Here is a 16,237-nt window from a genome sequence, read left to right as displayed (position 1 = left end):
ATTACAAAATCTATTATTCCACTTCTCTTATGCCGAATATTAGTTAAGCCTTTATTAAGTACATAATAAAGAGTTAAGAGTTAACAAAGTAAAGAGTTAAATTAATCGTAAATTGTGTACATTTGTGGTTTTATTTCAATTAGGGTTAAACTTCATCGTACTTATTATTATCGATAAATAAATTTATAGTATTACTCTACGATCTAACGTTAAACCACTTTAAACGCTTTGATAAGCTTGTAATATGCTATCGTACAAAATATGTAATAAAATATATTTACACCTACTTATTGTATAGATCCGTTGAAATAAATTGCCCGCGCACTCGCACTTAAAGAGAAAGGTGGGCGCGCATTTTCACTACAGACAGAAAATAAGTATTATTTTTTATAATAGATTGTACGTTGACAATTACACTCAAGAACCTTCTAGAAAATTTGAAAACACGCGAGACTTGCGCAACACGCAACCAATAATATACGTCACATGCACAAAAAGAAAACTGTACAGCAAGAACTGTTTTGTTTTCTTTTAATTTCGCGCAAAGCTACACGTGGGGCTATCTGCGCTACCCATCCCTAATTTAGCAGTGTAAACCTAGAGGGAAGGTAGCTAGTCATCACCACCCGCCGCCAACTCTTGGGCTACTCTTTCACCAACGAATAGTGAGATTGACCGTGACATTATAATGCCTCCACAGCTGAAAGGACGAGCATGTTTGGTGCGACGGGGAGTCGAACGCCTTAACCCACCTGGCCATGCCGGGCCTACAGCAACAAGCGTAGGCACTAAAATAAACGTGTGTTTGTTTGTTTTTTAATTTCGCACAAAACTACACGAGAACTATCTGTGCTAGCCGTTCCTAAGTGTGTTTTTGTGTTTTTCTTATAGCATAGCCACATAGGTTATCTGCTGAGCCCACCGAGGGGAATCGAACCCCTGATTTTAGCGTTGTAAATCCGTAGACATACCGCTGTAGTGGCGGGGGGCTTTGTTTGTTTGTTTGTTTTGGAATTTCGCACAAAGCTACTCGAGGGCTATCTGTGCTAGCCGTCCCTAATTTAGTAGTATAAGACTAGAGGGAAGGCAGCTAATCATCACCACCCACCGCCACCTCTTGGGCTACTCTTTTACCAACGAATAGTGGGATTGACCGTCACATTATAACGCCCCCACGGCTGGGAGGGCGAGCATGTTTGGCGCGACTCGGGCGCGAACCCGCGACCCTCAGATTACGAAGTGCACGCCTTAACGCGCTAGGCCATGCCGGGTCCAGCGTGGGGCAGCCGTCCCTAATTTAGCAGTGAAAGACTAGAGGGAAGGTCGCTTGTCATCACCACTCACCGCCAACTCTTGGGCTACTCTTTTACCAACGAATAGTAGGATTGATCGTCACATATAACGCCCCCACGGCTGAATGGGCGAGCATATTTGGTGCGACGGGGATTCGAAGCAGCGACCTTCAGATGACGACTCAACCCACCTGGCCATGCCGGATCATGTGTTGATATGACAAGCCTGAAGTAGATACGTTGTGTGGAATCACCCAGCCCGGAGACAAGTGCATAAAATTTATTATGAAAACAAAAATAACGACACAATTTTAAACTATTTTCTGTTTATTACCAACGTTTTTGTTAAACAACAACAACAAACCTCATTAATTAACGCAAGCTCCAAATTAAGAAATCAATTTTTTTTTTTCGGTGTTGTTGTATTTAGATTTTATTGTATACTTTTAGTGTATTGATTAACAACAATATTAGGCCATACTATTTGTTGTCAAGCGACATGACAACAATTTTGTTGGATCGCAATGTTACTAAAACTTACTGGCTTTTTTTATGTACTAGAAGTTGTTAATTAACTGATTTTTATTAATAATTATTCTATGAATACATCACAGATCATCTCATTAATAAGTTTAAAATCATTAAACAATCTAAAGCTGAATAAATCTTACGTCTAAAATGCGGTTGAAGAAACCACGTTTGTAAAAAATGAAAAATAATTACATAATTCTCCCCACGATTCCCCTGCTGGTAAGTCTATGGATTTACAATCAGGGAGTTCGATTTCCCTCGGTGGTCTCAACAGATAGCTTTGTAACTTTGCAATAAGAAAACACACGCCCACACTTTCCACGTAATCTTCTTATGTTGAACGAATTATGTTTTATATAGTACATTGTAAGTAGTAAATACTGTGACAACACTTATTTGTGAATTATGTTTTATATAGTACATTGTAAGTAGTAAATACTGTGACAACACTTATTTGTGAATTATGTTTTATATAGTACATTGTAAGTAGTAAATACTGTGACAACACTTATATGTAATATCTATTTTGGGAAACTTACATCTTCGACCCGGCATGGCCAAGTGCGTTAGGCGTGCGACTCGTAACCCGAAGGTTTCGGATTCGAATCCTCGTCACACCAAACATGCTCACACTTTCAGATGTGGGGGCGTTATAATGTACGGTCATTCCTACTATTCGTTAATGAAATAGTAGCCCAAGAGTTGGCGGTGAGTAATGCTGACTAGCTGCCTTCCCTTTAGTCTTACACTGCTAAATTAGGGACGGCTAGCGCAGATAGCCCTCGTATAGCTTTCCGCGAAATTCAAAAACAAACAAACAAACCTTACTAATATACTGCATGTTCACACATCTTGACTGAAAAATATTAACTTACATAGCTTTTATTTGTTACTATTAAAGGCATGTATAGTTTTCGAAAATACATTTCATTGGGATAACTTATATGTAAAGTACACAGATTGAATACAAAATATTGATTTATTTTTAATTTGCTTGAAATGACTTTTAACTTGTTACAAATCCTACAGCTTTGTTCGTACGTCTACCAATTTGCTTAATGGCAATGACAATGGTGAATGGGTTCTCTAAAAGGAAAGTTAAAGCACTGCCAGGACGAGCATCCTCCAGAAGATCCTGTCACACACGCATGCGCTGTATCGTATTGAAACTATCCGTAGATAGATTTTTGATAGTGTGCCATGTACGTTGGGTAATAGGTACGAGTTTTGTGTTAAATTTGTTTCCTGTGTGTTTACTATTTTCAGCTAAATATCTCACAGAACAAGAAGTCTAAAGTACATTTAAATCCACCAGTTTCTATAAATTGAATGCCTTATGTTCGTTGTTGGTGCGTGAAATGTAACAACTGTTCATATCGTCGAACTAGATTAATATTGATTATTATTAGATTATTCGTTATTACTAACTGGTTTTAATAAAAAATTTAAATTATAAATTTTCGGATGGGAAAGTTAAAGGCATTTGAGATCATTTTTGATGAAAATAAAACCGTCTTCTACCCAGGACAAGAAGTCTGTGGGAAATGTGTGGTTGACTTGGGAGGTGATATAAAAATGAAATTTCTCAGTGTGTTTATGCGAGGTGTGGCAAAAGTACATTGGACAGAATCTAAAAGTAGTGGTAATAGACTAGGGGCATATACTGAACACTACAATGCTGAAGTCGAGTATTTCTTCAAGAAACGAGTTTTATTTGGTGAGGGTAAGTTGGTAATTGAGGTTTTCATAAGTAGTACTATTAACGTTACAAAATGCACGGGTTTAACTCTGAATGATAGTAACGGTGATTCCGTCTGCTTTTAAAGTTTGACTTAAAACACATTAGTACGAACAATATAAATGATACTGATGTATTTTAACATTGACATTACTTGTGATGTTTTATGACAGAAATTTCAACAATTGTCCAATAATTTCTTATTTCAGTAAAATAAGCAGTTGTTGAAGATTTCTTATTTTATATTATAATTAATAATAAACAATGTACCCAAGTGAAGCCGAATAAATGAAAACTGTTGTTAAAGATGCCATAAAAATGTGTTATATTTAGAATTAACATACTTTTGTTTCTAAATAGTAAGTAGGGCTATAGAGCGTTGTTTGTTTGGTTATTTTCAATTAAACACAAAACTACATAATAGGCTATCTGTGCTCAACCCATTGCAGGTATCGAAACAAGTATTTTAGCGTTATAAGCTCCAAAACTTACCATTGAGGCACTGTGGGAGGGACAAGAATATAAGTCATTTTGTTAGAATAAAAACATTCATTTGAATGTGAAGGGTAATAAAATTGTTTTAAAGTGTTTTCGAGATTTATTAATATAAAAAGAGAATATGAAACAAATTATTAAAAACAATGAGCTGTTAACAAAAGATCAGTACATTAACTGTTAACAAAAGATCAGTACATTAACTGTTAACAAAGATCAACACATTAACTGTTAACAAAGATCAACACATTAACTGTTAACAAAACATTAACTTTGGTAACTGTGTTCACCATTAAGCGGAAGATTCTGTGAATCCATAATATTCATAGAGTTAGACAGGTATTAAATATGTAACAAACAGAGACGGAAAACGTTCCTGTCCAGAAAACACCAAATAATATTTTGTTTGTTTCTGAATTTCACTCAAAGCTACACGAGGGCTATCTGCGCTAGCCGTCACTAATTTAGCATTGTAAGACTAGAGGGAAGAAAGCTAGTCACCACCACCCGCCGCCAACTCTTGGGCTACTCTTTTACCAACGAAGAGTGGGATTGATTGTGACATTATAACGGCCCCACGGCTGAAAGGACGAGCATGTTTGGTGCGACGGGAATTCGAACCCATGACTCTCAGATCAAGAATCGAACGCTTTAACCCACGTGGCCATGCTGGGCCAATGACATTTTAATGATCTATCTGTGTGGTAGAGGAAGCGTTGTTGATAAAAACTGAGAAATGGTTTATGACTTTTCTCCATGAAATCTTATCATGTAAATAAACTCTATAATATTAAACATTTGATTTTAGAAACAGCAAATTTCAAACTTCAAAATTAAACGTGTGTTTTTACTGAAAATTCTTTACATTTACTATTCTTAATGAAATCGGAATTAAAATTTATATAGTAAGCTAATTAAAAATAGAAGTAAACAATCCTCCCTGATTTTACGTATTCTATCTAGCGTAAAAGGATGAGAGTTTTCTAGTGGTTATATAGTAAGCTAATTAAAAATAAAAGTAAACAATTCTCCCTAATTTTACGTATTCTATCTAGCGTAAGAGGATGAAGGTTTTCTAGTGGTTATATAGTAAGCTAATAAAAAATAAAAGTAAACAATCCTCCTGATTTTACGTATTCTATCTAGCGTAAGAGGATGAGGGTATTTCTAGCGGTTATATAGTAAGCTACTTAAAAATAGAAGTAAACAATCCTCCCTGATTTTACGTATTCTATCTAGCGTAAGAGGATGAGGATTTTCTAGTGGTTATATAGTAAGCTATTTAAAAATAAAAGTAAACAATTCTCCCTAATTTTACGTATTCTATCTAGCGTAAGAGGATGAGGATTTTCTAGTGGTTATATAGAAAGCTAATTAAAAATAAAAGTAAACAATTCTCCCTAATTTTACGTATTCTATCTAGCGTAAGAGGATGAGGGTTTTCTAGTGGTTATATAGTAAGCTAATAAAAAATAAAAGTAAACAATCCTCCTGATTTTACGTATTCTATCAAGTGTAAGAGGATGAGGGTATTTCTAGCGGTTATATAGTAAGCTATTTAAAAATAGAAGTAAACAATTCTCCCTAATTTTACGTATTCTATCTAGCGTAAGAGGATGACGATTTTCTAGTGGTTATATAGTAAGCTAATTAAAAATAAAAGTAAACAATTCTCCCTAATTTTACGTATTCTATCTAGCGTAAGAGGATGAGGATTTTCTAGTGATTATATAGAAAGCTAATTAAAAATAAAAGTAAACAATTCTCCCTAATTTTACGTATTCTATCTAGCGTAAGAGGATGAGGGTTTTCTAGTGGTTATATAGTAAGCTAATTAAAAATAGAAGTAAATAATCCTCCCTGATTTTACGTAGTCTATCTAGCGTAAGAGGATGAGGAGTTTCTAGTGGTTATTTCAACAGTCCGATCTTACAAACAAATGTAGGCTTAGACACTGTATTTGTGAACATGGTCAATAAATCATGATATGAAAGAGTATGATTTCTAGTTTTATTCTCTAGCTACTTGAGGCATGTGATGGTTGAAAGAAACTTGTGATATTTGCCATTTTTCCCAAAATAATTCTTTCCCAGTTATTTCATGTAATCTTTCGTGGTTCAGGCAGATGAATTTTGCTACTAGTTTTTGCCTCACCTATTAAAAGATGCTGGATTTTGTTTGCCATGGCTGGTGTGCAAAACATTTTTGGGATCTTTCTGGGTGGTTTTGGCGCCCCAAGTTGATCCATATCCCTTTGGTTGTTTTTCAATTCAGTTAAAGACCAGGGATTTCCTTATTTTGGAAACTTATGATATAATTGTCTAAATATTTTGTAATCTCAGTGTTTGAAGGCTTCACTTTATCTACGTAACAGCGAACAGCAAGGAAATGTAATGATGATACACGCCTTTTTTACAGCATGTTTACATTGGCTGTGGTTTTTCATGTGATTTGTTCATTTTCACATTCGAAATCGTTTTAACATAAAGTACTCAACTCTCTTTGATGCTTCGGCATAGCCACGTGAGTTAAGTCGTTCATCTTGTAATCTGATGGTCGTGGGTTCGAATCTCCGTTGCACCAAACATGCCCGCCCTTTCAGCCGTGAGGGTGTTATAAGTGACGGTCAATCCCACTATTCGTTGATGAAAGAGTAGCCCAAGAGTTGGCAGTGGGTGGTGATAACTAGCTGCCTTCCCTCTAGATTACACTGCAAAATTAGGATGGCTAGCGCAGTTAGCCCTCATGTAGCTTTGCGCAAAATTAAAAAAAAAAACTCTCTTTGTTATTGTAACAATTACTTTTGTTTGGGGGGTTTTCAGATTTTTCTGTGAGCAGAGAAATACAAAGTCCTTTACACGAAGTGAAAGTAAACTTGTACAAGTTCTACGTAATTAAAGATAGACATAAATTCACAAATAAAGAACTTCTCAGTACAGTTTAAACTCACTTATTACGTTTCTCTAATGTACAGAATTTCTCATATCTCCTCTACGTTAATGAAAACAACAATAAAAATTTAAAGTGGTGAATTAATATTACTAGCAAGCAATAAAACAACTCGGGTGTTCTAATATTAATCAGAAGGCTTAGGTACAAGGTCTAAGTTATAAATATATTGTATAGTTACTACATATCAAGCCTAGTTTCTTTTTAATTTGATGAGGCGGTAAGTCACATCGACTATCCGACTGCTGAAACAGTGAGCTATTGTATATTTACAGATAATGCGCCACTGAAAACAAATAATCTAGATTGATGTGCATCTCCCCTTGCCAGATAAGTTTCAGCTGTGTGACAACATTTGGACGATAAAAAAGTCCTCAGTAAAAATAAATGCATTGCATTTTTGCGAATGTTTGTTTACTTAAAGAGAAAACTAACATTGAACAATAACTATAACATTGGAGGGGTAAATTATTATCAAAAGAAAGATAACATTGAACAATAACTATAACATTGGAGGGGTAAATTATTATCAAAAGAAAGATAACATTGAACAATAACTATAACATTGGTAAATTATTATCAACAGAAAGATAACATTGAACAATAACTATAACATTGGTAAATTATTATCAACAGAAAGATAACATTGAACAATAACTATAACATTGGTAAATTATTATCAACAGAAAGATGTTTTGGTATCTGAATACTTTGATCACTATGTTTGGAAAGCACTTAACAAAAGAAAGAATTTTATGCCGTAGTTAAGAATTCATGCAGGTACAGTTACTAGTGAACTTGGAACACTTGAAATTACTACAATTATATTGGTTTAGACATCTTGGAATATTTGGGATTACTAGAATTATTTTGGTTTAGACATCTTGGAATATTTGGGATTACTAGAATTATATTGGTTTAGACATCTTGGAATACTTGTGATTACTAGAATTATTTTGGTTTAGACATCTTGGAATACTTGTGATTACTAGAATTATTTTGGTTTAGACATCTTGGAATGCTTGTGATTACTAGAATTATATTGGTTTAGACATCTTGGAATATTTGGGATTACTAGAATTATTTTGGTTTAGACATCTTGGAATATTTGGGATTACTAGAATTATTTTGGTTTAGACATCTTGGAATACTTGTGATTACTAGAATTATTTTGGTTTAGACATCTTGGAATATTTGGGATTACTAGAATTATTTTGGTTTAGACATCTTGGAATATTTGGGATTACTAGAATTATTTTGGTTTAGACATCTTGCAATATTTGGGATTACTAGAATTATTTTGGTTTAGACATCTTGGAATGCTTGTGATTACTAGAATTATTTTGGTTTAGACATCTTGGAATATTTGGGATTAGTAGAATTATTTTGGTTTAGACATCTTGGAATATTTGGGATTACTAGAATTATTTTGGTTTTGACATCATGGAATATTTGGGATTACTAGAATTATATTGGTTAAGACATCTTGGAATACTTGTGATTACTAGAATTATTTTGGTTTAGACATCTTGGAATGCTTGTGATTACTAGAATTATTTTGGTTTAGACGTCTTGAAATACTTGTGATTACTAGAATTATTTTGGTTTAGACATCTTGAAATACTTGTGATTACTAGCATTATATTGGTTTAGACATCTTGGAATGCTTGTGATCACTAGAATTATTTTGGTTTAGACATCTTGGAATGCTTGTGATTACTAGAATTATATTGGTTTAGACATCTTGGAATGCTTGTGATTACTAGAATTATTTTGGTTTTAGACATCTTGGAATGCTTGTGATTACTAGAATTATTTTGGTTTAGACATCTTGAAATACTTGTGATTACTAGAATTATTTTGGTTTAGACATCTTGAAATACTTGTGATTACTAGAATTATATTGGTTTAGACATCTTGGAATGCTTGTGATCACTAGAATTATTTTGGTTTAGACATCTTGGAATGCTTGTGATTACTAGAATTATATTGGTTTAGACATCTTGGAATGCTTGTGATTACTAGAATTATTTTGGTTTAGACATCTTGAAATACTTGTGATTACTAGAATTATATTGGTTTAGACATCTTGGAATCCTTGTGATTACTAGAATTATTTTGGTTTAGACATCTTGGAATGCTTGTGATTACTAGAATTATTTTGGTTTAGACATCTTGAAATACTTGTGATTACTAGAATTATTTTGGTTTAGACATCTTGAAATACTTGTGATTACTAGAATTATATTGGTTTAGACATCTTGGAATGCTTGTGATCACTAGAATTATTTTGGTTTAGACATCTTGGAATGCTTGTGATTACCAGAATTATATTGGTTTAGACATCTTGGAATGCTTGTGATTACTAGAATTATTTTGGTTTAGACATCTTGAAATACTTGTGATTACTAGAATTATATTGGTTTAGACATCTTGGAATGCTTATGATTACTAGAATTATTTTGGTTTAGACATCTTGAAATACTTGTGATTACTAGAATTATTTTGGTTTAGACATCTTGAAATACTTGTGATTACTAGAATTATTTTGGTTTACACATCTTGGAATATTTGGGATTGCTAGAATTATTTTGGTTTAGACATCTTGGAATATTTGGAATTACTAGAATTATTTTGGTTTAGACATCTTGGAATATTTGGGATTAGTAGAATTATTTTGGTTTAGACATCGTGGAATACTTGTGATTACTAGAATTATTTTGGTTTAGACATCTTGGAATATTTGGGATTACTAGAATTATTTTGGTTTAGACATCTTGGAATATTTGGGATTACTAGAATTATTTTGGTTTAGACATCTTGGAATATTTGGGATTACTAGAATTATATTGGTTTAGATATCTTGGATTGCTTGTGATTACTAGAATTATATTGGTTTAGACATCTTGGAATGCTTGTGATTACTAGAATTACATTTCTTTAGACATTTTTAGGCTGTTCCTTTTTCTTATCGATGTTAAACTATATTACATTTTGTGCTTAACTGTCAGATAAACTGTTTCCACTCTACATTCATCTCTTACTCGTTGCTTTGAAAAACAAAAACATACCGGTCTTGCTACTCATTACGAAAACAGAGAAAGGCTTCAAACTGTGAGTCATTGTATTCATCATCTTACTTGGGATGAAGATAAAATCTAAGTACGAATAAACCAAGCAGGCTTATTTCTTATTAATTACTTGTGTTGTTTAACACATACATGTGTAACGATAAAACGTGTCTAACACATACAAGTTTATGTGCTTTTTCTCTCAAAACTATATTTACTGGGAATTATCATTGAAACACCGTAAAACTAGACTTTTGTGTTGCTTTTTACAATTACTTAGCAATATTGTGTACATTTGTTAGTGTGAAAACAGGTGAAAGGCAGGTACAATATTTAAATCTCTTAATGATTGTCATTCGTCGTTATACGTAAAACTACTTTCTTTTATTCTGTTTCATGTTACTTGATGTCAACTATTTATTGATAAGGCTCGGCCTGGCCAGGTGGGTTAAGGCGTCCGAGCCTTTCAGCCGTGGGGCCGTTATAATGTGACGCTCAATCTCACTATTCGTTGGTAAAAGAGTAGCCCAAGAGTTGGCGGTGGGTAGTGATGACAAGCTGCCTTCCCTCTAGACTTACGCTGCAAAATTTGGGACGACTAGCACAGATAGCCCTCGTGTAGCTTTGCGCGAAATTTAAAAACTAACAATTTATTGATAAATTTTTAAATCGTTAAAACTTTGAAGAAAATACAAAATGTTTGCATTAATCAAAATGTGTTTTCTTTTATTTTTAGCCCGTTCATTTTCCAATAAAATTAATTTGAATAGAATAAAATAACATGGGACTTTTTTAAACACTTAACATTTTTGGCATACTTTTTCTTGACATTACTTAAACACTTGTTCTGTATATCAAGAGGAAGTGAGGTAAATCTAAAATTAGGACTCACAAAAATATCCAAAGAAGATAAGATAGGATTTGTGTTAACACAGTCATCAGGAATGTTCTTTTAGATAAACGTTTATGTAATATATTAAGCAAGTTAAATAAAATATACATGTACTGTATGGTTACGCAAAATGAAATATTTCGTGCATTTAAAACAGTTCCTGGCGTATAATCCGTACGTATGATATACTGCAGTTGTCGTGATTCAACTGATAATATACGTAACTGTAATATGAAGGCCATCATCGCATTTTTACAGTGTTAGAAGGTTAGTGACATAAATTGGTAAATAATCTAATTTAGAATTAGTTTCTAGAAATCATGTTTTAGGTATACAGCTAACACTAGCTTTTGACATTTCTCATATGTCGTTATTGGCAGATTTTCATATAGTTCGACAACATAAATACCATGTTTAACAGGACTGTATCACACTTTTGTATACATGCTTTATTTCCACTGAAATTATACTTTAGCTACGTAACACTTTGTTAAGTTTATTAAACAAACGGTTATTTTACCGTTTTCCCAGTTAAAGCGTGGTAAAATTTTAATCTTGTCTTATTACATTTTACATACCTACCGTTTTTCTGTTAATTACTGGAGTGTATAGTGTATGCGTGAGCAGGATACTTTACGTAAGTAAATCTTAAACAACGGTATAAGGAAGTTATTGTTACACGAAAACAGTAAACAAATATACATGTGAGCAGACACCAAGGAATCAACAAAGAAAATTGTTATACTTTAGGTAAATTTTGTTTAGGGGTAAGAGTTCTGTGTAATAAAAAGAAACTACATACTAAGGCTATAAGTTGGTGCTATTAAAGTACAGGTCATCATAAAGCAGGTTGACGGTTTAGTTGCTGGTGCCAAGAACTTTCATCTTCTATGGAAGGTAATGTAAGTGCGAAAGGTGTTGGCAAAATCAAAGGGCTGCTTTAAAAGTATAAATAACTTCTTCAGAGGCTTTGAAATAGTAACAGAAACGACGATTCTTTTTAGAGTACTCACTTGGCTAAAAACAGAAGTTAATTAATTAACAGGATCCAACTATTAAGCGGAATATTATCAGTGTTATGCTTATAAGAACAGGTGAGTTATCAGGACCAGTAAAACTGTCTTCATGGTAATATTGAACTTATCATAGAAATAAGTAGGAGGGTGTTCGTTAGATAATGGTCTAAGATAAACCTCCATTCTGGAAAGGGAACTGGAAATAAATGGATAGAATAACTAAGGAAATGGAGAAAAGAAGAGGGCAAGTTAAACAATATTTTAAAAGAAAACTTCTATAAGAATTAAAGGTAAACATAGCTGGTTTGTTTGAGAATAAGCTAAATTATTTAAATAGTTATATATAATATAAATATAATAATGTCACGAACATTATATAGGTGAGCTTGTGGTTCTAGCTGAAACGGGAGTCTAAAATGTTATGAAAATTATAAAAATTTGTTTACAGAGAGACAATTTATATTAAGAACTATCTTAAAATGTAAAGTTATAAATTAGAATTGACAAAACTTGTAAATGTTGTGACCTAATACATAAAAATAATAGTGTAAAGTTTGAATCTACGTGGGTTACAATCAGAAGTTTCAAGAACGTGGGTTACAATAAGAAGTTTCAAGAATGTGGGCTACAATCAGATATTTCAAGAATGTGGGTTACAATAAGGAGTTTCAAGAACGTGAGTTACAATCAGGTGTTTCAAAAATATGGGTTACAATAAGGAGTTTCAAGAACGTGGGTTACAATCAGGTGTTTCAAGAATGTGGGTTACAGTCAGGTGTTTCAAGAATATATGTTAGAATCAGGAGTTTGAAGAATGTGGGTTACAATCACGAGTATGATTTCTACACCCAGCCTGATGAGACAAAAGAAGTCTTCAGAAACTGTATAATGTGATCAGAGTTGTTACTTATAAGAATACTGGTGCAATAGTTATGGAAAAATAATTTTATATACATAGAAACGAAAGAGAGGAAATAACTTAATGCACACAAAAATAGAATAATTGTTAATGATAGAACAATTGCTAATGATAGATGGATATTTTAATGTTCCCAATATTTCGGACTGTAACACCCTTCTTGAGATAATTGTAAGCTATCAATTCATCCCATAAGTAATGTCCGAAAATTTAATACAGAAAGTGCATCATCATTTCTGTCTTTGTAGAAGGTTTTAATGAGTTAAATATGTTGTAGAAATAAACTATCCCAACTCCACTTTTTCAGATCATTTATCAAATAAACTCTTATGAAGATGGATGTGTCTGAGGAAAACATTAGGCATGTAAGCTTTATGAGTTTAAAAAAATGCAATGTTGTAGCCGAAACTACATGCAACATTCAAGGTGTTTATGGTGCGGAGTCTCTCAATGAAAGAAAATGTCGAAGTGACTTCAGAAGTTCAGATCAGGTGACTACAGTTTAAGTAATGCGCCACGTTCAGGTCATCCTGTTGAGTATAATGATGACTTACTGCTGGCTGCACTTGATGAAGATTGTGTTGTAACAGTTGAAGAACTAGTACAGAAGCTTAATTAAACCCATTTAACAGTTCATCATCATCTGCAACAGCTTGGAAAGGTGTCAAACTTGGAAAATGGGTTCCCCATGATTTGACAGAAGCCAACCATAGAGCAAGAGGGGACATTTGCATTTCTCTGCAGTCCCATGAACATTACTCATATTTTTGGACAGGTTAGTGACTAGAGATGAAAAATGGATATCTTATAAAAAGGTTAAGTGCCGCAGACAATGGCTCAGTGCAGGTAAACTGGCCAAAGCACAGCCCGAAACAGATCTCTATCTTAGGAAAGTCTTGTTAAGCGTGTGGTGTGATCCACTTTGAGTTGCTGCCACTCAATGTGACAATTACATATGACTTCTACTGTCAACAGTAAGACTGTTTAAATGTTGCATTGAAGGAAAAGAAGCCTGCTTTGATCAGTCATAAAGGTGTTGTGTCACACCAGGATAATTCATGGCCCCATACAACAAGGATCACATCTGTAAAGATTGAAGAACTAGACTGGGATAAACTTCCACATCCTCCTTATTCACCAGACCTTGTCCCATCTGATTATCATCTATTGTGAAGTCTGCAGAACTATCTTGATGGGTAAGAGCTTGGAACACATGAAGATGTCAAAACTACCCTCTCTATATTCTTTTTATCCAAACCCCAAGAATTTTATATAAATGACATTCAGAAGCTTGTGAATCATTGGCAGGAAGTAATTAATAATAATGGAACACACATTATTGGTAAATAACATTGAAATCACTTGAAATCCTTTCTCTTTTACTGAACTTGAAATCGGACATTACTCAAGGGATGGCCTGATATAATAGTACATAAGCTTTGATACCGCAAAGAACTATCAAACAAAGAACGTTCGAAATGAGTGTCATGGAAAGTTGTTTTTACTGTCACCATCTTAGGATAGTACAGCTAATCAAGAGACTCAGTTGTACAGTCTATCTTAGGATAGTACAGCTAATGAAGAGACTTAGTTGTACAGTCTATCATAGGATGGTACAGCTAATCAAAAGACTCAGTTGTACAGTCTATCTTAGGATGGTACAGCTAATGATCAGACATAGTTGTACAGTCTATCTTAGGATGGTACAGCTAATGAAGAGACTTAGTTGTACAGTCTATCTTAGGATGGTACAGCAAATGAAGAGACATAGTTGTACAGTCTATCTTAGGATGGTACAGCTAATGAAGAAACATAGTTGTACAGTCTATCTTAGGATGGTACAGCTAATGAAGATACTTAGTTGTACAGTCTATCTTAGGATAGTACAGCTAATCAAGAGACTTAATTGTACAGTCTATCTTAGGATGGTATAGCTAATGAAGAAACTTAGTTGTACAGTCTATCTTAGGATAGTACAGCTAATCAAGAGACTTAGTTGTACAGTCTATCTTAGGATAGTACAGCTGATGAAGAGACTTAGTTGTACAGTCTATCTTAGGATAGTACAGCTGATGAAGAGACTTAGTTGTACAGTCTATCTTAGGATGGTACAGCTAATGAAGAGACATAGTTGTACAGTCTATCTTAGGATGGTACAGCTAATGAAGAAACATAGTTGTACAGTCTATCTTAGGATGGTACAGCTAATGAAGAGACTTAGTTGTACAGTCTATCTTAGGATGGTACAGCTAATGAAGAGACTTAGTTGTACAGTCTATCTTAGGATGGTACAGCTAATGAAGAGACTTAGTTGTACAGTCTATCTTAGGATGGTACAGCTAATGAAGAGACTTAGTTGTACAGTCTATCTTAGGATGGTACAGCTAATGAAGAGACTTAGTTGTACAGTCTATCTTGGGATGGTATAGCTAATCAAGAGACTTAATTGTACAGTCTATCTTAGGATGGTACAGCTAATCAAGAGACTTAATTGTACAGTCTATCTTAGGATGGTATAGCTAATGAAGAAACTTAGTTGTACAGTCTATCTTAGGATAGTACAGCTAATCAAGAGACTTAGTTGTACAGTCTATCTTAGGATAGTACAGCTGATCAAGAGACTTAGTTGTACAGTCTATCTTAGGATGGTACAGCTAATCAAGAGACTTAATTGTACAGTCTATCTTAGGATAGTACAGCTGATCAAGAGACGTTATACAGTTACATGATCAAATGGTTGTGTATAAGTTATTTTATAACCTTTGTTAATATTTTAAAATCAAAAATATATAAACAGGATAACAATGAGAATTATGTTGTTGGAATGGGTAATGTAAAGTTTAATGTATTATTTGTTTCTTACACATAAATGATGATAACCGGAGGGAAAGAGAGTGGTATTTTTGCTTCTCAGATTGCACTATTGTTTTATGTGTGCGTGTTTGTTATTATTGTATAATTGTTTAAAGTATAAAACGAGAAACAATAAAGCATCAATGGCTTTCATAACAGCATCATGAGAACATTTCTTACATTTGTTTTCGTTTTTTTTATTTTAAACTTCTAAAACTACAATTATTTATGGGGTGATTTGAAAAATGGAAACTAGATTTAAAGAACACCAAAAGTCACGTTCACACGTTTTTGAACATTGCAAATGAAATAAACACAACATAACCATAATCAGTGATGACGAGAAAACCTACTTGTAGAGAAAAATATATACGTAAAAACGGCTGATTATATATTTTTCACAACATAATTATAGAAAACACCCAACTACTAAATAAAGAAACAAACATAAACAAACGCAAAATTAAAGAAGCCTTACTTA

General features: G+C 33.6%; 1 protein-coding gene and 1 long non-coding RNA gene across 2 annotated transcripts in view; both read left to right on the top strand.

Annotated features, from left to right (window-relative positions):
- The first annotated feature begins 3,030 nt into the window (after positions 1–3,030).
- The window catches only part of LOC143249933 (arrestin domain-containing protein 3-like), a 73,502-nt gene continuing 60,295 nt past the window's right edge, over positions 3,031–16,237 (top strand). Inside the window, exon 1 of the mRNA XM_076500550.1 lies at positions 3,031–3,546. Coding sequence (XP_076356665.1) covers positions 3,288–3,546 — 259 coding nt within the window. The 5' untranslated portion in view covers positions 3,031–3,287. The remainder of the gene's footprint in view (positions 3,547–16,237) is intronic.
- Positions 11,008–15,932, top strand: LOC143249935 (uncharacterized). Its single transcript, XR_013028044.1, has 2 exons — positions 11,008–11,235; positions 13,211–15,932. It is a non-coding gene; the product is annotated as an uncharacterized LOC143249935 (long non-coding RNA).

The sequence above is a fragment of the Tachypleus tridentatus genome, chromosome 4 (assembly GCF_004210375.1).
Source record: "Tachypleus tridentatus isolate NWPU-2018 chromosome 4, ASM421037v1, whole genome shotgun sequence".
Classification (NCBI taxonomy): Eukaryota; Metazoa; Arthropoda; class Merostomata; order Xiphosura; family Limulidae; genus Tachypleus; species Tachypleus tridentatus.
The sequence above is the reverse complement of the archived record's forward strand: the minus strand, read 5'-3'. Positions and strand labels throughout refer to the sequence as shown.